General features: G+C 47.7%; 1 protein-coding gene across 1 annotated transcript in view; it reads right to left on the bottom strand.

Annotated features, from left to right (window-relative positions):
* LOC115074756 (IQ domain-containing protein H-like) overlaps positions 1–19,890 on the bottom strand; it is a 109,979-nt gene extending 90,089 nt beyond the window's left edge. The window contains exons 1-4 of the mRNA XM_029574517.1: positions 19,594–19,890; positions 19,273–19,395; positions 15,348–15,430; positions 9,031–9,154 (exon numbers count right to left, since the gene is read on the bottom strand). Coding sequence (XP_029430377.1) covers positions 9,031–9,154; positions 15,348–15,430; positions 19,273–19,395; positions 19,594–19,647 — 384 coding nt within the window. The 5' untranslated portion in view covers positions 19,648–19,890. The remainder of the gene's footprint in view (positions 1–9,030; positions 9,155–15,347; positions 15,431–19,272; positions 19,396–19,593) is intronic.
* Positions 19,891–19,901: the final 11 nt, after the last annotated feature.

Raw genomic sequence — 19,901 nt, 5'->3', positions numbered from 1 at the left:
TTGCCTATGGCGCTGACCCTTAGGGGGCACCGAAGAGCAGTCATGTGGTTGCCGCAAGCGGAGCCTATCCTGCTCATGGCAAAGAGGAGCTGCGTGGCCCTGAGAAACACACAGTCAGTGGCGCAAAGGAGATAGGAGTCGGGGGTGGCAAGCTCAAGGCAAAAGTCCCCTAGGGTGCCTACTTCCCTTGCACCAGCCGTGGTTGGCTGATCTACGAGAGCACCACCCTGACTCAGCAACTGCATTGTGAATGAGCGCTTGGGCTCGCGGCTGCTCCCTGGATGAGCCACGTGCTGGAAGCACAACAGGAAATGATGGCACAAAGTCCCTGGTTCCTAGCACGGAAGGGTTTATGACATCACCGCAGTAGGAGAGAGGACTCTGATGCCAGGGAGAGAGGCTGCAGTGCTTAGGTTTCAGCCAGGACAAAATCGACAGATTTGAATTCCGAGTGCGAGTTCCACCACAAACTGAATCCTGCTGAGGTACTGTACGAGATGTAGATAGGCTTTGAAAAACTCAATTAGCTCCAGGAAGAGAACATAAGACTTGCCATACTGGGTCAGACCAAAGGGCCATCAAGCCCAGTGTCCTGTTTCCAACAGTGGCCAAGCCAGGTCACAAGTACCTGGCAGGATCCCAAGGGGTAGATAAGATTCCAAGCTGCTTATCCCAAGAATAAGCAGGGGATTTCTGCAACTCCACCTTAATAATGGTTTATGGGCTTTTCTTCCAGGAACTTGTCCAAACCTTTTTTTAAACACAGCTACACTAATAGCTCTCACCATATCCTCTGGCAACAAATTCCAGAGCTTAATTATGTGTTGAGAAAAAAATATTTTCTCTTATTAGTTTCAAATGTATTACCTAACACATTCATTGTGTGTCCCCTGGTCTTTGTACTTTTTGAAAGAGCAAACAACTGATTAAGATTTACTCATTCCAATCCACTCATTATTTTAAAGACCTCTATCATATCCCCCCTCAGCCATCTCCGTTCAAGCTGAAGAGTCCTAACCTCTTTAGACTTTCCTCATAGGGGATTCGTTCCATCCCCTTTATCATTGTGGTCGCCCTTCCCTTTTCTAATTCTGCTCTATCTTTTTTGAGATGTGGTGACCAGCACTGCATGACAGATAATACAAGGACTTCATTAGTCAGTGGCATGTCGACTCACAGCCATCCAAATAGTTTTATTTATGATTTTAAACAAATACATTTTGCTGACCTGAGAATTAGACAGGAATAATTCTTGGAATGCATGACCTCTCGTATATGTTAACCTTTCCTAGACTGGAAGTCTGGGGGTTGCTGGTAGTAGGCCACGACTGGCGAACTCCCCTCTGAGGGCCACAAACAAGCCAGCTTTTCAGGATCTCCACCATGAATATACATGAGATAGATTTGCATACAACGGAGACAGTGCATGCAGATCTGTCTCATGCATATTCATGGTGGAGATCCTGAAAAGCTGGGCTGTTTGTGGCACTGGAGGATGGCAAGCTTCAGTCCCTCTTATAGGGGGTCATGTCAGGGTGGGGTGCAAGATGATGGAGACCAGCATCCTTTGGATAGAGCAGGACATCCGTTGTTTGCTCAGACTTAGAGTACAGTAAATTATTACCTTCCTGTTTAATAATACCTGAAATAGTGAAGAGCCAGTTACACAGTGCAAGAAAACTATACTCTGTGAACCAGTCAACATGGCAAATAGCAATATTCACCTTACAGCATTGAAATATTTTCCTTTTAAAAGGCAGTGAGGTGGATAGTCAGCACTACCTAGCTGGTTCTGTACTGACTTATGGGGCTCTTTCAATATTCGGCTGCACTCAGCGGCCACCACGAAGCCGGCTGTTTACCTGGATAATCAGCCAAATAAATAAAGGGGAACTCCAGGTGCGGAGGAGCTAGTTATCCGGTTAGCCAGATTAAACTTATCCGGGTAACTATAAGATCACCAAATATATTCAGCAGTGTGGACTCATTGCTAAAATATCTCAGCCTAGCTAACCGGATAAGTTTATTCAGCTGGATTCTGACCTCATTATTTTTACATTTCCCTGTGCCCCCGACTGGAAGAATATTGCTGACATCACGTCAGAGCAGGGCCGGTGCGAGCCTGTCTGCGCAACCTTAAAAACTGTCACCCCCACCTCCCCCGGAACCCATGGCCAGTGCGAGGATCAGGTGCCCTAGGGGAACCTTATACCTCTGCATCGCACTCCCACCCTCTTAAAAATAAGCATTCATAACAACAGATTTTACACGAAAAATATTCAAAGCACTGTCTTCTGAGATAAAAAATTACAACTATTACATACAACATGTATGTTATTATATTTACATGCACTGCTATGGTGCCAACCAGAAAATCCTATGGAAAAACACAACATTTAGAACCCATAATGCATTAGGACTAGTGTAACACGTTGGGTGTGGGCTTGACCCTCAGAAAGCTATGAGTAAATTACAATTAAAATATAATAAGCCTCCCACACCAAAACAGCACTAACTGCCAGCACTTAAAAGCAAGAACCCCATCAATGAGAAGGCAGCACTGCAAATATTGCACCAGGCCCCAAAACACCAATACACCTCCTATTAGGAAAACAGAACAAACCAAGCCGCTATAGATCCCTAAATGATAGCAGAATACCTCTCCTTGGTCAGAAATGCAGAACACAGACCCTCACCAAATACAGAAAAAAGAAAGCAAAGTATAAATAAAAACATGCAGGCAAAAAACTGAATTGGAAACTACAAGTCAGACTCTGTATTCAGTGCAACAATGGAAAAACAAAATAAATAGTCACCAATCTTCAGCCATTAAACAATAAAATCAAGAAATAAATACATAAATCATAATAGCATAAACATACTAATAAAAATAATTTTTCAAAACAGTTGATGAATGGAAGATACAATAATTAAAAACTCATAATATTAGCTTTAAATTGCCCAAATACCAATATTTCAACACATCCATCAAATAATATCCACAAATTAAAACTAAGGATAAGGATTCATGCTCTCCATACCTGGGAATTTTTTTATTTATTATTTCCAGTCACCCTGAGATTGTCCTAGATTAGTGGGAGAGGGATGTACAAGCTTTCTCTTCCCTCTCTACATACACACATTCTCTCTCACACACACAAGTTCTGCCTTTGACACCTACATGCTCAAACACACACCCAGAGAAGTGACAGGCCTGGACTCCCACCCTATGCGTGGATAGCACAACTTTTCCTGCTATAGTCTGCATAATGTATTGCTCAAAAAGAACTATTTAGACTCTTACTCCATCATCCCTAGAGCTTGGTCTCTTCACCTAACTTAATGCTCCTTTTCATGCACATATAATGCACATATAATGCACATATAATGCACATATAATGCACATATAATGCACATATAATGCACATATAATGGTTGATTGTTATTGTTCAATATTTAATGTTCTATGTACAAAACCCCGGTCTAACCTCCCAGACCAGGGCAACCTTTTCGTTACTTGTAAACCGGAATGATTTGTATTGCATACAGGAATTCCGGTATATAAAAATTAAAAATAAATAAATAAATAAATATACTCAGACACACAAACACATGCTCCCTCCTGCTCACACACACCAAAGATTCTTTCGGCAGCCACAGTCCCTCTTCTTCACTTCTGCTGTGGGGCAGGTTGGGAATTGCCTTCTGGCTTTTTTTTTCTGGCTGCTTGGCAGGTTGGGACCGTCGGGCAATCTGCAGCTTCTCCCTCGCAGCCGGGCGGCGGGTTGGAAACCACCGGGCAGCAGCAATCTCTTCCTGTTCCTGACCTCCTGGTGGTGGCGTCCGTCGCATTGTCTTAGCCTTGGGGCTGACTGTGGCCCCCAGGTCGCCTCCCCCTTCAGGCTGCTGACCCATGCAAGTGCACAGCTTGACCCCGCGCAGTAACAAGGTCATGCGCAACTCAGTACACCCCCCACATGTAAATGAGGGAGCAATGTATGCAAATCAGAATGCACTGGTGCCTTGGGAAATAGTGTGGCATGGTGTCCCCACCCAAAGCTTTAACGCCTGCCTCAGACCAGATAGTAAAGTTTTAATGTGCATGATAAAGCTTAGAAGTGGCTTAATTCTACATTCAAATGTGCCCTTTCACCTTGGGGATTTCTTACTCCTACCCCTGCTAAAGAGAATGACGGGGCCACAGGCCCTGATTCCCTCTGTGGGGGGAGGGGGGCAGCAGAGTAGCACAAGAGGTCGACTGATGCAAAATGTTAAAAGTGCTGGCAGCAGGGTGGGAAGCCCAACCTCAGCTGTGGCAGAAATGGGAGGAACTTTCTTGGTGAAAGGAGAGGGGACCAGGAGTCACGGCAGGCGATGAAGGATTAGGGACATGGAAGCTCCTTAAAAGCTCTGGCAGGAGGCGGGGGGATGACGGTGGCCGCAGGGGAGGGAGGATGCTACCCAGCCCCTTTCACTTTGGCTCTGTTAACTCAGGGGGTTTTGCCTGAGCTAAAATGCACAATATAGATTTGGGTTCTATGCACCCCACTACTGTGGCCATCTTGATTCGGTAAGAATACAATGTAATTAAGCAAATATGTAAAAGCCTGAAAAAACAAAAAAACTAGCCAGATAAATTATCCGGGAAATTTACCAGAATAAACATCCTGCTGAATATCGAGAAATAAAAGTTATCCAGCTAACTTATTTATGTATTTATATAAACTCTAAAAGTGGTTTACAATAAAACATCATAAAAAGTTAAACACAATCACAGACAAAGCCAAGCCAATGTCCTGCTGCTACTCCTTCTTGAGTAATGCCTTTCATGGGACATCAGCTTCCAGCTAATGTAAGTCACAGGATGTTCTTGGCCATCTTTCTCCTGGACTAAGTCTGCTCCCAGGCCTTCGGAGGCATCAGTCTGCACCATGAAAGTTTCAGTGAAGTCTGGATATAAAGACTGGTTCAGAGCATATTGCCTCTTTCAGAGCCCAGGAGGTCTTCTCTGCTTCAGCTGACCACTGGATCTTCTCTTGTGCTTTCTTCATGTAAGGTTTTGGGTGGACCCTTGGACACTGTGGCAGATGACCACACCCACAGGGGGAAGTCCCGTGAGGGGCCACAGGTCAGGCTCAGCTTTGGACAACACAACACAGAATTATCCTTTATTAAACAGAGTTGGGAAGCCAGCAGAGGTGGCAGTGAGTAGAGATGAAGCCCGGCTGGGCTTGTAGTCCCTCAGGACACTGGAACAGCAATCCCTCAATAGCTGTGCTGTAGTGGAGAGAAACTTAGATAGTGAGTTCAGTGGAGCATACACAGGGTTCTGGTATAGAGCCTCGTTGGTTGATTACTCACCTTCCTGGAGAAACTGCTGTGTAACACAGAAGCTGGGGTAGAGGCAGGCCCTCGAGGAGCGAGTACCGGTTCCAGACAGCGACCTGAAAGAAGAAAGGCCCCCGAGGCGTGGGTACCCCGATAGAGTAAGTCCAATTAAGGAGAGGCAGAGTAGCTAGGTACGGAGAGCAAATCCCATCCGTAAGGAGTCCCATCACCACCTTGCTAACTCGAATAGCTAGCAAACAGAGTAGGCTTTTGTATCCAGGATGCGTGATGTCATCACAGGGGGACATCCTTGAGGTTCGCGCCAAAGAAGGAATAAGAAGCAGGGCTGCGCGGCGTGTGCACCCTATGGGAGCTGAACAACATGGTGGAATGCAGCGCCCAAGCCGGACCAGGGACACAGGAGAGGACGGCAGGCAGATGTCCATCAACCGCGGGAGGAGTCGCCAAAGAGGTAAGGAGGGCGGAGTGGAGACGGCAGGCAGCGACAGTCGTAACACTTCAGTCTTGTGAGAGGCTCTGCCTTCTCCAAGTAATTTGGTATACTACAGAGGCTTATCCCTAAGGCCTAGGAATGCTCTCACTTTTGTTTGCAGGACTGATATACCCAGGTGATCACCTTGATCTTCCGGGTCTGTGGATGTACCTTGCCCTTTCCCTGGATTAGCCAAGATACTGGACTTTTCCCTGGGTTAGCTGTTAGCCCTGCTTTCCTCAGATTGGTTAGCATAGCCTGGATGTGTCTTTCAATCTGGCTGTACACCACAATGTCATCCAAGTAGGTGGCTGTGTAGCCTTGATGTGGGCACAGCAAATGGTCAACTAAGTGTTGAAATGTTGTGGAGGTGCTATGGAGTCCAAATGGGAGTATGGTATATGAAAAAACAAAAAACCCTTGCATTGAGGACACAGTCTTCTCCTTTGCTGCTGGTATGAGGGGTAACTGCCAATATCCTTTTGTAAGGTGCAGGGTAAAGATGAACTGTGCTGATCCCAGATGCTCAATCAGTTCATCCATTTGTGGTATTGGGTACATGATGAGTTTTCCGACCTCGTTGATCTTTTTAAAGTCAATGCAGAACCTTATGCTCCCATCTGGATTTAGCACTAACACTATGGGTGAGCACCAATCACTGTTAGACTCCTCTATAACCCCAAGCCAGAGCATCTTCTTCGCTTCGGTCTCAAAGACGCGGCACCTCAAGAATCCGATAGGGTCATTGCCGCACAACAACTCTAGGAGGTGTAATGACCAGGTGGGTATGACCTGGCAGGTTTGAAAAGATTTCCTTATTTTACTCTACCAGCTGCTTTAAGTCAGCTGTTCTCAGAAAAGAACCTGGGCTCAGTCTACGTCAGGTCCAGCTTCTGGATCAAACTCTCTTTCTTGCATCACTTCGTACTCCTTCAGAAGGTTTATGTGGTAGATTTGAGTTCTCTTTCATTTATCTGGCTGGGCTATTTTGTAATCCACAGGCCCTATTTTGTCCAAAACTTCATAGGGTCCTTGCCAATGGACTAACAACTTACTTTCTGAAGATGGAAGGAGATCAGGGACGTGGTTTCCCCCCCGACTGGAATACTCTTTGGAACGTGGGACGATTGTAACCTCTGGCTTGGGTAGCCTGAGCCTTTTCTAGGCATAGACAGGTCGCCTCCTCAGCCTTTTTTTTTTTTAGGTGATCCTGCCCTTCAAGAAAGTAGTCAACATAATTTTGCTTGGGGTTCGCTTTGTCTTTCCAAGATACATGAGCTGTGGCCCAGATTCCTTTCAGCTTCCTCCCATAAGGTAACTCAAAAAGGGAAAACCCCATCGAGCTCTGTGGCACTTTGCAGATTGTGAACAGCATATAGGGAGCAATACATCACAGTTCTTGCTGTCTTTATCCACAAAATTAGTTTCAGCATTTGACTGAAGCATTCAACTAGGTCATCGGTCTGTGGGTGATATATCAAGGTACACAGAGTTTTTACCTTGAGCAAGGCACAAAGATGTTTCATTACCTTGGAGATGAACGGGTTTCTCTGATCCATCAGGATCTCCTTGGGTAGCTCAGATCAAGAGAAAACCTCCATTAGGGCAGTCATCACATTCCAGCTGGAGAGGGAGTGTTGTAGACACCACCTCCTGGAATGGAGTGAGGACGGAGCACAGGAATAGAATGAAGGTGGATGCAGGTAAGGGTGGAACTGGAACACTGGAGCTGAGTGCTGGTAAGCCTGGAATTGGGGCAGACAGACTAGGGAAAGACAGGACAAGGACTACACAGAAAATGGAGTACAGAATGCCCAAAAGGCAGCAGAAACAAGAGTCCCGAGGGGCAAGGCAGGCAGGGCCAAGAAACAGGAAGAGCTAAGGGAGCAGAGAGGCCTAAGGTAGGCCACATGGCAGGGAAGGGTCAGAAGGCCTGCAGGCTACTGAGCAAGGCTTGGAACAGAAGGCTGGATTGCCACAGGGCAAGGGAACCAGGAAACAGAAGGCCAAGGAACCTAGAGTCAGAAGGCCACGATGAGATACAAGGAAAGGCCTAAGGCCACAGTGGCTGAAGCAAGGAGCCATGGGAGAGTTAGGACTAAATAGGACTGTAGTGTGGATGTGGTGCAAGGCAAAGAGAATAGCTTGGTCAGCCTGAGGGGTATGTTCATGGCCATCCCCTGGTGGAGCGGAGGTAGGATAGCAGGCAGAGACAAAGGAACAAGGACATGCTGGTAATTCGGAGCAGAGCTCACTGGGCCTTTAGCCTGATGTTAGTAGTTTTCAACTTTTTACATATTGGCTTAATTACATTGTATTCTTACCAAATCAAGATGGCCACAGTAGTGGGGTGCATAGAACCCAAATCTATATTGTGCATTTTAGCTCAGGCAAAACCCCCTGAGCTAACAGAGCCAAAGTGAAAGGGGCTGGGTAGCATCCTCCCTCCCCTGCGGCCACCTTCATCCCCCCGCCTCCTGCCAGAGCTTTTAAGGAGCTTCCATGTCCCTAATCCCCTCTCCTTTCACCAAGAAAGTTCCTCCCATTTCTGCCACAGCTGAGGTTGGGCTTCCCACCCTGCTGCCAGCACTTTTAACATTTTGCATCAGCCGACCTCTTGTGCTACTCTGCTGCCCCCCTCCCCCCACAGAGGGAATCAGGGCCTGTGGCCCCGTCATTCTCTTTAGCAGGAGTAGGAGTAAGAAATCCCCAAGGTGAAAGGGCTGCTTAGTACGGCACATTTGAATGCTTACCCTCTCCCCTTCCCCCTCTCAAGGTAGTGCGGGCCAAAATGTTTCATAAAATAGAAATCAGTGGTTGGCGATGCCCCATCCCAAACCTCTCACCTTTGTATAAAATACCCCCCCCCCCAAGTCCTCCTCTCCAAAATACAACATAATCCCTGTGGTCTAGTGAGGCTCCTTCTGCTCCCACCACCCCCTTTACATCTAAAATGAGCCTGTGGTGCTGTACCCTCAGCCCAGTACAGGGCAAACGTTTCCCTGCAGATTGACGGGACTTTCTGGGTGCATTGTGGCAGACCAGAATGTGCAGCCTGCCAGCGGGGGCATTACAGCTGGCAAACCTTGCCTCCAACAATGGCAGGTCTATAGAGGGAAGGGCAAAGAGAAGGCTGAAGCTGCCCCAAGAACCAGAGGAGCAGGCAGCCTTAAAACCTTTCCAAGAAATAATGGAATCACATGTCTGACCTGTTCGCCAGGAGAGAGATGGGCTGATTTGCTCAATGGCTGAACAGCTTGCAGTCTATTATCAGGCATCTGCGGGAGAAAACTTGGCTTCTGGGCAAACTGAGCAGCAGGCGTATGAAGCCCCCTAAGACAGAAAGAAGGCAGAAATAATTTAGCCCAGTTATTAGAGAGCCGGGTGCAATAAATATGGTTTTAGTAGATAAGCCATAACCTGGTGGCTGCTGCACTACAGTCCATCCCCTGACCCAGCTTCTAGGCCTGCACTAAGATCCAAGCTATGAGGGGGAGGATGACCCTGAGGGGGAGGGGAGGGGTCAGCCCTATCACCTGAACCCCCGCTGGGTGCATGATAACATTAGGACCTTTGCAAAAGCTGCTGGATGGCAGAGAGCTGCATTTCGCTCTCAGCCATGCCGAGAGGATGTAGGGTAGTACCGGAGTCTGCATAGATGGTGCTCTCATGAGAGCTGGATGGGAAGCGATTCCCTGATGAGAGCCAAGAAACTGCACACGCCCGTTCTCTGCTGTAAAGCAATAAGGAGAAAGGCTCTCTGGGAGAATTGCAGCCGGGAATGGGCTTTGTTCACTCCTGGAAGTTCCTCCTGCTCCCAGCAGGGAGTGCGGTCTGTCTGGGAAGGAAGAGGCACTGTACCGGCTTCCTAATGTCACGCAGCACAAGTCAAGTCTGGAGCAGTCCCTGCCATGCACTGGGGGGCAGAGACACTATCTATATTCAAAGCGTAACTGCGGCTTCCCGCCTCTCTCTGCGCTCCCTCATCTGCTCAGATGTTGGCACAGCGGGGTAAAAAGAGATGTTGCGTTCTCTTTTGTTTCCTTACTGCTGGGGCAGATGTTTTCTGAGCTCATAACGTCAGCAAATAGGCAATACAGTTTAATAGAACCGCACACTGGTGCCACGACAAAGTTTGCGCTGCTGCTTCTGGAAATGCAAATTATTTTAAACAAAGAAAAAAAAAAAAAAAAGTATTTTCAAAGCATTCTCCATGCCAGCACAGGCTTCCCTGGTCTTCAAGGACAACGCTACATCCCTGACAGCAGACAGGAGCCGAGGAGTGGGGCTGAGGCCTCTGCAGCTTGCCCCCCTGGGCACTTGCGTCTGCTGCCTAATAAGTTGCATGGGTCCTAGTGACACCTACATGGGGGGGGGCTGATGAATATCTGCCCTGTCGCTGTCCATGATGCAGTCGTGCTTTAGGGAGATCATTTTATGCACAGAAATGTGCACGTTCAGAATTCCTGGGGGATTGCATAGAGGCGCGTGCACATAGGAATACTTGGACTCTCCTACTCGGGAGTTCCAGGACGGGGCTCAGAAGTCTGTGTGCAAGTTGCTATTTACTAAGAGATTTATGCACAGACACTTTCATCTGCTCATTGACTCGCCCAGACTGGTCTGATGGCTGCACTCGAGGAGGTATTGGCAAACTGGTGATGCCAAGTACGTGCGCAACAGGAATTTACAGAACCGTGTGTGTGGCCACTTTACAAAAAGCCTGCTCGCCATTTAATTCTGGGTCATCGCATGTGAACTGTTACAGTTATTTTGCACGTACTTTTTTTTTTTAAATGGGTAGAGAAAGTATACAATACATGCTCCTGCATTACAAATATGCAGGTCCTTTTGGGGCAGAAATACCCAGTATTTCATATAAGTGTGCAGCGTAACTCTCCACACAGCCACTTATGCATGCAAATGGATTGAGGTCCGTTTTGGTAGTTTGGCTGAAAAAGCAGTTTTATGCTCTTCAGCTCTCTGTGCTGTATTCATGCATCAGTGTGAGGCCTGTATGGTGCTCTGATGAAGATCTAGTCGTCAGCTTTCCATGCTGAGCAAGAGACAGCATCACCTAGCCATGGAAGAACGGGCCCTGCCTTCTGTGTGTTCTTACCCTCTTGCACCAAGAATGCATCTCCAGGAGGGTAAGGAGAGGATTTCCATTACTGTTAGTGATTAGATCATTACAAATATACTGTAGCTAGCTGGGGGGCTGGCAACTTGCCTGCCCTATGCGAAGGCGGCAGCCTTTCTACATTGCCCAGATAGGATTTCAGAGAGTGCTGGGGAGGAGGTGATTGTCGTAGTGCATGTGGGTACCAATGACATGGGAACGTGCAGGATGGAAGCTAAATTTAAGCTTCTCGGTTGGATATTAAAATCCAGAACTTTATTCTTAGAAATGCTCCTGTTCCATGTGCAGGACCCCAGAGGCAGGCTGAGCTCGAGATTTGTGAGAACCTGAGGAATAGTTTTACCAGAAGTAGGTCTTAGACAAATGTGAGGTTTTTCTTGGATTGGGTGACCAGAGAGTGCTAGATGTAGCGTATTTGAATTTCAGTAAGGCCTTTGGCATAATTATGTCTAGATGTAAATAAACTGAGCAATCTAGTATGGGCTTTGAAGTGACTGGGTGGCAACAAGAGGTTAGTGGTTGATGGCGTTACTAGTGGTGTGCCTCCGGCACCAGTCTAACGACATGGTCAGGAAAGGTCATCAAAAGAAAGTGTGAAGAGGGATCTATCGAAGCTTGAGGAATGGTCTAGGGTCTGGCAGCTAAGATTTAATGCTAAACAATGCAGAATTATGGCAGCGGTACAGGATGGGGGTGAAATTCTTCTAAGCACAAATTAAGAGCAGGATGTAGGGGTGATCATATCAGATGTCTCAAGGTGGCCAAATAGATGGAGACGTTGACAGTACAAAACAGAAGGATGCTTGGCAACTAGGGAGAGGACTGGTCAGCAGAATAGGGAGGTGATACTGCCCCTGTATAGGACCCTGGTGAGACCTCACTGGGAATACTGAGTACAGTTCTGGAGGCCTCACCTTCACAAGGATATAAACAGGATGGAGTCGCTCCAGAGGGAGGCCACTGAAATGGTCAGCGGTCTTCCTTCTAAAGCATAGGGGGGGAGACTTAAGAGGAGACAAGAGATATTTAAATACCTCCAAGATATCAATGCACGGGAAGCTGGTCTCTTTCAAAGGATCTGGAATGAGGGTGAAAGGGGAAGATGAAGAGTAATCTAAGGAAATATTTATGTACAGTGAAGGTGGTGGCTGCATGGATCGGCCTCCTGGAGGCGGTGGTAGAGACAGGGACCGTAGAAATGAATTGTTGGTGTAGATAGGCAGACTAGAGGGGCTCTATGGTCTCTCTGCGGTCACGTTTCTCTGTTTCTAGCTGCTTTACCATTTGTTTTCTCTGCAGACTATAAACCTTCTCGTCTGTAATCCACTTCCTATGCAGGGCCGGTGCTAACACTTTTGCTGCCCTGTGCGGGCTCCACTCCCAAGTTCTGGGTTGTTTTTTTTTAAACACGAGAGCCCTACTCCAGCAAAGTTGACCCACTCCCGTGAACCTCTTTTACCTCATCCACGGGTGCAGAATCTATACATCCCCAGGTTCTCCTTCCCCACCGGCTGTATAGAAAGACCTGCACTGCCGTGGGGTCTCTATAGCATTAGGACCCATTGTAATGCGGGTTAGGCCCTTGGACAGCCTTGAGTAAAGTGAATGACAGCAACCGAGTAAAATTCCCACAACACAACAGAACTAACTGCAAGCATTCAAACAGGGACATAGCATGGTCCTGCCAGTCTGCCCAGCAAGCTTATGATGGTATCGGCCGCACCGTGCAGGTCACCCCCATGCTTGTTTCCCCAGACTGTAAACGTTGGGGCCCTCTGAATCCCATTCTCCTTTTCCCCTGCCACTGAAGCAGCGAGCAATGTTGGACTTGCATCAACAGTATGAAGGCTTCTTGGTTAAAAGGTAGTAACCACCACACCAGCAAGTCACCCCCATGCAGGCTTTTCTTCATCCCTGTCCTCTAACCTTTAGGGATCCACAGTGTTTATCCCACGCCCCTTTGAACTCTTTCACTGTTTTTGCCTTCACCACTTCCTCCGGCAGGACATTCCCACCCTCGAGCACCCTCTCTGTGAAGAAATATTTCCTGCCATTGGTTCTGAGTCTTCCTCCCTGGAGTTTCATTTCATGACCCCTAGTTCTACAGATTTCTTTCCAATGGAAAAAGTTGACGATTGTGCAGTATTGAAACCTTTCAGGTATCTGAAGGTCTGTATCTTATCTCCCGCTGCACCTCCTCTCTTCCAGGCTGTACAGATTCAGATCTGTAAAACTTGATTTCCAGTCACCCTGAGCTGGTGGTGAATTGGTGGTGGTGGTGGTGGTGGTGGTGGGGGGGGGGGGGGGGGGAACAGGACGGTCATACTTTGACATCCATCCCCCACTCTAAGGCAGGCTCCCATTGACACCCCTCATGCTGGTTCCCATTCACCCCCCCCCCCCCATGGGCAGGTTTCCATTCTCACACCCCCCCCCCCCATTCCATCAGACAGACAGGCCCTCATCGACATGCACAATACCCCCAGTCACACACACAGGCAGGATCCACGAGTCTTAATCCTCTTCTGCTGTGCCTTGCTCCTTGGGAGAGGATAAGATTGCTTGCACTGCTGCTGAAGTCCTTCCTGTGGCTTCTCCTCACGGCACTAAAAGATGCACGAGATGAGCAAACAGGAAGTGCTAGCACTGCATGGGTTTACTGCGAGGATGGCAGAAGCTGCAAAGTGAGCTCCTTCCACCAACTTGTAGATCTCTCTCCTCTTCCGCCGACAGTGGGATGGAAGCCACTGGCGTCCATATGGGCACCATCCGCTGCCCTCCCGGTTGTGCCGCTCTGTACACCTGGTAGCACAGAGCCTGGTCCTGGGTTGCAATTCTCAGTCTCTCATCCTGAGATTTAAGCTCACCTCTCGATTGCCATTCCTGAAGTTTGGATCCACATGGGGTTTCTGAAGTGACTCTATATATTTCTATTTGCGCTTTTGCCAATTGGTTTCCTGTGTTTATTGCTTCTTTCCCCTCGTGCTGGTAAATTCTAACTCATTCCTTCCACTCGTTGAGAGGATGGAGACTGATGTTGGCCATTTACTTTCTTATTTCAGCACTTGTTGAGTATTGGATCTGAGGATGCTCGAAGGCCCATAATGATAGCAGTTCCATTAGGTATAATCTATTTCTATAAGATTACTTGATGGGCATGGAGAGGTTTTCTAGTTCTTATATCCAAATGGTTTTAAATCTGGATCAGGTCAGTCTACATTTCAAAACTATAGGAGAGTGCAGGAATTTCAAGGTGACAGCTTGTATCTTTCTTTGAAATGGATTTTGAAAAGTGCTTTAACAGCACAATCTCCTCTAGCATTCTTTATTGGTCTCAGTAGCTTGTGCACCTTCATCCACCCCTAGCTATTTTATCTTCCTTCCTGCTCAATTCTTTTTTGCCACAGTACTGAGACAGAGGTTTTCAGTTTTCCTTTGCAACATTTATCCAGTCCAAATCACTACTCTGAGCTGTTCCACTAAATCAAGTTCACTGGATTTATACAGTTGGTGCAATGTTTGCAGATCATTCACATCTCTGGAATTAGGGTGAAATTCATAGGCCAAAGAGTACTCAGTGTGTTCAGTGCCCTGAAATCTTCCTCGCTGGATTTTGGAGATTTATACAGTTCTTGAGTTAGGATCCTTGGACCATACATCCTCTTGATTTTGTGCAATACTTATAACCCATACCTGTAATCGTTTAGATGTCCCTTATTGTATGCATGAGTCTTCACAGACACTGAGTGGGTAATCATGTAACACCATCCACAGGTTAGCTGGCAAACACATAAGTGGACTTACACTCATAAATTCACTTTGAAAATTCTCCCAACAAAACTGTGTGCGCACAGTTACACCTGCTATTTGGTGCAGGTAGTGCTGCCGAGAGAATTTAAGTACACATTTTTTTTTTACATACATGCCTAAGTCCCAGGCCTCTATGTGCCTACGAGTACAGTCAGAGCCCTCAGGCTTTCGAGAAGGAGAGAACCATGAAAGGGGAGTTAGTGCTGTTCTCCTTGCATGTCAGTGAAGATTTGTCCTAAGGTCTGAAGAGTGGATTTCTGGTTGGCGTGAGAGATCAACCTTCAGAGCTGCTGCTTGGAAGGAGTCAGCAGGAAACCCTTATGCTCAGGAAAGGCTTCCAGTTCAGCTACTGGACTACAGAAACGGGGATGGATCCCGGCACTGCACATTGCAGTAAAAGGATTTCTGTTTGACCTTCAGACTGCGTTCTTAGTGGAAGGGGTCAGAAGGACTGGGAAGGCAGGAAAGAACCCCAGGAGTGCAGCTCCCAGACGTTGCCAGCGGAACAGGGGCCACATTCTTTTTCCAGTAAAAACAAAATGTGAAAGTGAGAACAGAGAAAGGCGTTTTCCTTACCGGGGAGCATGCGTTTCCTTGGTAAGCAGAGGGATCGTGAGCACCTGCGTGTTTAGGAAATGGAGGTATTCTTCTGCACGTTTCTGTTGGTGAAAAAGTGTAGAGCATTAGGCAGCTAGGGAAAGAGGCCAGCTCTGAGCTTTCCTAAGGTTGTCCTCAGTCATCTCTCCAGTTCAGCCCCTCGCTTACCCTGATCTTTCTTCCCCCCCCCCCCCTTTGGTGCACTTCACTGCCTCTCCTCCCCCAGAGTACCCATGTCAGCCACCTCACTGGCAGAAGCTATCACAGTACTGGCAACCATCTTCTCTCCCTGCCTGGCACAAGGGGTGGGCAAGCAGGACCATTCCCTGGGCATCATGCAAGCCTAAAAGGGTGGCTGTCAATAGCAATTCATGCCCAGGGCATCCTTTTGTGCAGCAGCTGCCTTGCTCCCTAGGCCTAAGCACCCCCTCCCCTCCCCATCAGGGCACACCCAGCCCCAACCGGCACAGATTGATGGAGGATCAATGACAGGACCGACTTAAACAATGTTACATATGCATTACGTCGCCTGTTTCAGTCATTGAAAGAGTCATTCAGAGATACTTGCGAGTGCCTCTCTGAAAGGACATTGCTTTGAATATAGCATTAAAGCAAAGAGACATAACCTGCCAGTTTACCTCACCTTTCTCCTTCCTGCACACACAATCCACCCAGAGCTGCTTCGCCTTCACTGCTTGATCGGGACCATTAACTGTGTCCCGGCTAAGCATGCGTTCCTCTACTATAATTGGGGAAGCTGAAGACTGAAGCGGCAAGCGACCATATGTGATTGCTCCCTGTCATTAACTCCTTCCAGAAATAATAAATCATAGCAGCACCAGTGCACACAGTGCTTTAAAGAGTTACTTCACCTACCAATGCCCCCTTCCCAGAGAGCTTACAGTCTGCATTTGAGCTCTGGAAGGTTACGCGACAGGCCCCATCTCCACTGCACACCCGAGTTCCACAAGTCACATGGACCCACGCTCGGGTGAGGAGAGCAGAGGGCTATGAAAGGCTGAAATCTGTGTCACCCCAAGCAAGCTGCCTGGTGTTCAGACTTGAACGGAAATGCTTTTTGGCAGGGACCAGGAATCCATGTCATTATCTTTTACAGTCTGAATAGACAATAAATAACTATTATGCGTAAGGATCCCCTTGCCTGAAAGATTGTTAACCTCATTTCAAAAGGTTTTTGAACTATATTAATGGTTAGACATAAGAACATAAAACTGAGGGTCTATCAAGCCCAGCATCCTATCTCCAACAGTGGCCAATCCAAATCTCTAGAATCATCGAGAACAGATCTATTCCCTGTTGCTTGCTCCAAGCAATGAGCAGTAGCTTTCTCCAATCTGGCAAAACTTGTTTATGGAGTCTTCTTCCAGGAACCTGTCCAATCCCTTTGTAAACTCAACTATGCTTAGGGACTTCTCAGCCCTAACCAGCTTAGCCTTTTTTTTCATAAGGGAGTTGTTCCATCCCCTTTATCATTTTGGTCACCCTTCTTTGCACCTTTTCTAGTTCTGCTATATCTTTGAGATTGGGCGACCAGAAGTGCATTCAGTACTGAAAGTGCTGTTGCACTATAGATTTCTACAGGGCCATTCTGATAATCTCTATTCATTTCCCATATGAGGAAATTAGGGATTAGAAGGGCTCAATGTCAGAAGGACGTGGGATGTCCCACTTCCCTTATCTCGGGTTTCCTCCTTCCTGGTCCAGGCTGCCCACTGTCTCTTCCCCTTCCCTCATCCCAGCACTGGTCACTAAGCTGAAAGAACCAGAGAAATTAAGCAGATGCAACAAGTATCAGAAAACAATTTTATTTTTACAAAGTAAAATACAAATTAAGACCGGATGAGGAGACTGACCGTGATTAACACACTTTGGCATGATTTGGGGATCTGGGACAGACAGGAGTACAGCTTTCTTGGATTCTTGAAGACTTCATAAACTAGTGCTGGGCTGGGTAGCTCTAACTTAGGAGAATAAGTTATCCGTCTAAGGGCTTTACCTCAGGCCAAGAAATTACACAAAAATCAAGCCAGCCACATGGCTCTTTTCTCAGGATAAGGAGCTCCAACACTCTCTGCTCTGCGGAGAACCAGAACCAGTTTACAGTGCCATCTCTACTCTCCTTCTCCTTTCGTGCTGGAGGTATTCTGCATTGTTCACCTAGAAATTAAGCCCTGGGTAACAGACACAAAAAGCCCTGAAATAGTACAAGTTTGAAACTTGTGAGCTGTAGTGCTTATCAAGGCCGAGTTAAAACCCGGATGACTGGCACTGTTTCTCGTAAGTTTCAAACATGTGCTAATTCAACCCCTTTTTGTGTATCTGTTTTTTGCTTTGCAGCAGCTGCTTCAGTATCACCCCCTTCTCCGGTTCCCTGTAGAAGGGGGAACAACAGGAGCTGGATTAGGGAGTAGAGCAGCTGCTCCAGATGCACACTCTCTCCTCCTCTTTAGTGCAGGTTGCCTGAAGGGGGAGGGCTGGAGCAAACACCCCTGCTGTTCTACCTCTCAAGTCTGAAAAGAAGTAGCGGAACTGCATTCCAGGGCATTCCCCCCACAAATTAAGCCTTGTCCCCCACATTCCTGTACCCTCTCTGTAGAACATCTCTAGTGAAAATCCCATTCAGGCAATTCAAAATCTTGCTCACTTCTTTCAATTTACCAATTACACCCACCAGGAAACCCAGCCTTACCTGCAACTCCTGCCACCCTTCTTTCTTCAGACCAGGTCCCTTTCCATTCCCCTTCACTCTCTCAACCCATACTGCGACTGACTGCTTCTACAATAAGGTTCACCAGATTAATCTGGAGTTCTCCACCCACTTCACACAAAATCACAGAGGAGGAAACTGCCCATCTTCATATGTCCTCCAAACTATCTACTTGTTGACCAATTCCTATTTCTCTTGTGGTCATCCCCTTCATCTGTCACATCCTCAGCCTATCACTCTGCACCGCAACAGTTGCCACTGCCTTCAAGCATGCAGAGATCACAATCACACCTCAAATACACATCACTGGGCTCTACTTGCGCTGCTATGGTTCCATCTTCCTAATCCCCTTTGCACCCACACTACTTGGAAGTGCCTTGACTTCTCACACTATTATTGGTGCACTCCAATCTCTTCCTTCCACTGAGCGTGCCTGACAAAAGTTCCATTGAGCTCCTCTCGGCCAAGGCCAATGGCCTCTACTCAGTCCTTATCCTTCCTGATCTACAGTATCTGCTGCCTTCGATACTGAAGATCAACATCTACTCTTAGACACTCTGTTCTCACTTGTTCCTCTTCTCCTCCTGAACACCATTCCTCATGCAAGCTGCTATTTTATTTAGACATTTTATATACAATCATTCCATTTATAGATCACAACAGTTTACAAAGTGACATTCATAACTGTAACAACAAATAAACAGTAGGAATTGGTTATAGGAGGTGGTATGCAGAAGTAGACCTTTATCAAGTCACAATTTCTAGTCCATATTAACAATGATCTAGTCTTTTTTGTGGCTCTGTATATTCTGATGTTTTTATCTGTTATTATCTGTGCCCTTCTCCTCCACTGCCATTTCCTACCCCCCACTGACTATTTTCTCTCAACATCTGTCTGCCTTGAGTAGACTATAAACTCCACAGAGCAAAAACTGTTTCTTCTATGTCTCTCTACAATGTTGCACAAACACATTGTAACACTATATACATGTTTAATAACAACAGTAGTAGTAGTTTGACCCAGTAAGGCGAGTTATGCTCCTGGGGTTAAATTAATGGCTCACATAAGCAGCTATGTAGAAATATGGGTGAGCCCTGGATGTGAATGCATCCCCATTCTCTCAGGGGGTTGGTGGAAAGAATGGCAGGAAATACATGGCTCTTCTCTTTACCTACCCTGAGTCCCAGTTCGGTTCTCTGAATGGCAGTTTCAAGCGCATAGAGGTCCACCTTCTCGCCCTCTCCCTGGACGTTGAAATGCACCACCTGCTCTCTGAGTTGCTGCAGGTCGTCCTGCACCTGGAAAGTTGAAATGCACAACATGCCAGCTGAGAACGATGAAAGCAAACGCCCCCCTGTCCGCTCAGCTCACTGCTCTGTGGGAGCCTGGGGCTCCAGGCCAGGGTGGCTCAGCCATCCTCCTAGTGGCTGCGAGGAAGGGATACAAAGCGGGGCCCAAGAAGGCGCTGGCACGCGAGGGTTCGTGGCTAAGCCTACCTGCACCAGGATGTGTCCCACATCATCCCTGTCGCTGCTGCGGGAGCCCGCCATGGTGGCGCGGAGGAGGATCCGGGACGGGAGGGTCCGCGCCGCGGGCTTCGAGCTCGGGCGTCTCCGGGGTTCGGGTTCGCGGATCAGCGGGGCCGCTCCCGGGCGCACATTCTCCGTGTTAGAGGCGCGTGAGGGTTGCCATGGGAACGGGACGCTGCTCGGGTGGCGCCGCCCACGCCCTGCCGCGGGGGGGAGCCGACGCGGGACGTTCCCTGACGTAGACGCGTCGGGTCCAGCGCGAGGGGCGGGGCCGG

Source organism: Rhinatrema bivittatum, chromosome 13 (genome assembly GCF_901001135.1).
Source record: "Rhinatrema bivittatum chromosome 13, aRhiBiv1.1, whole genome shotgun sequence".
NCBI classification, from domain to species: Eukaryota; Metazoa; Chordata; class Amphibia; order Gymnophiona; family Rhinatrematidae; genus Rhinatrema; species Rhinatrema bivittatum.
This window is presented reverse-complemented; position numbering and strand designations above follow the sequence as displayed.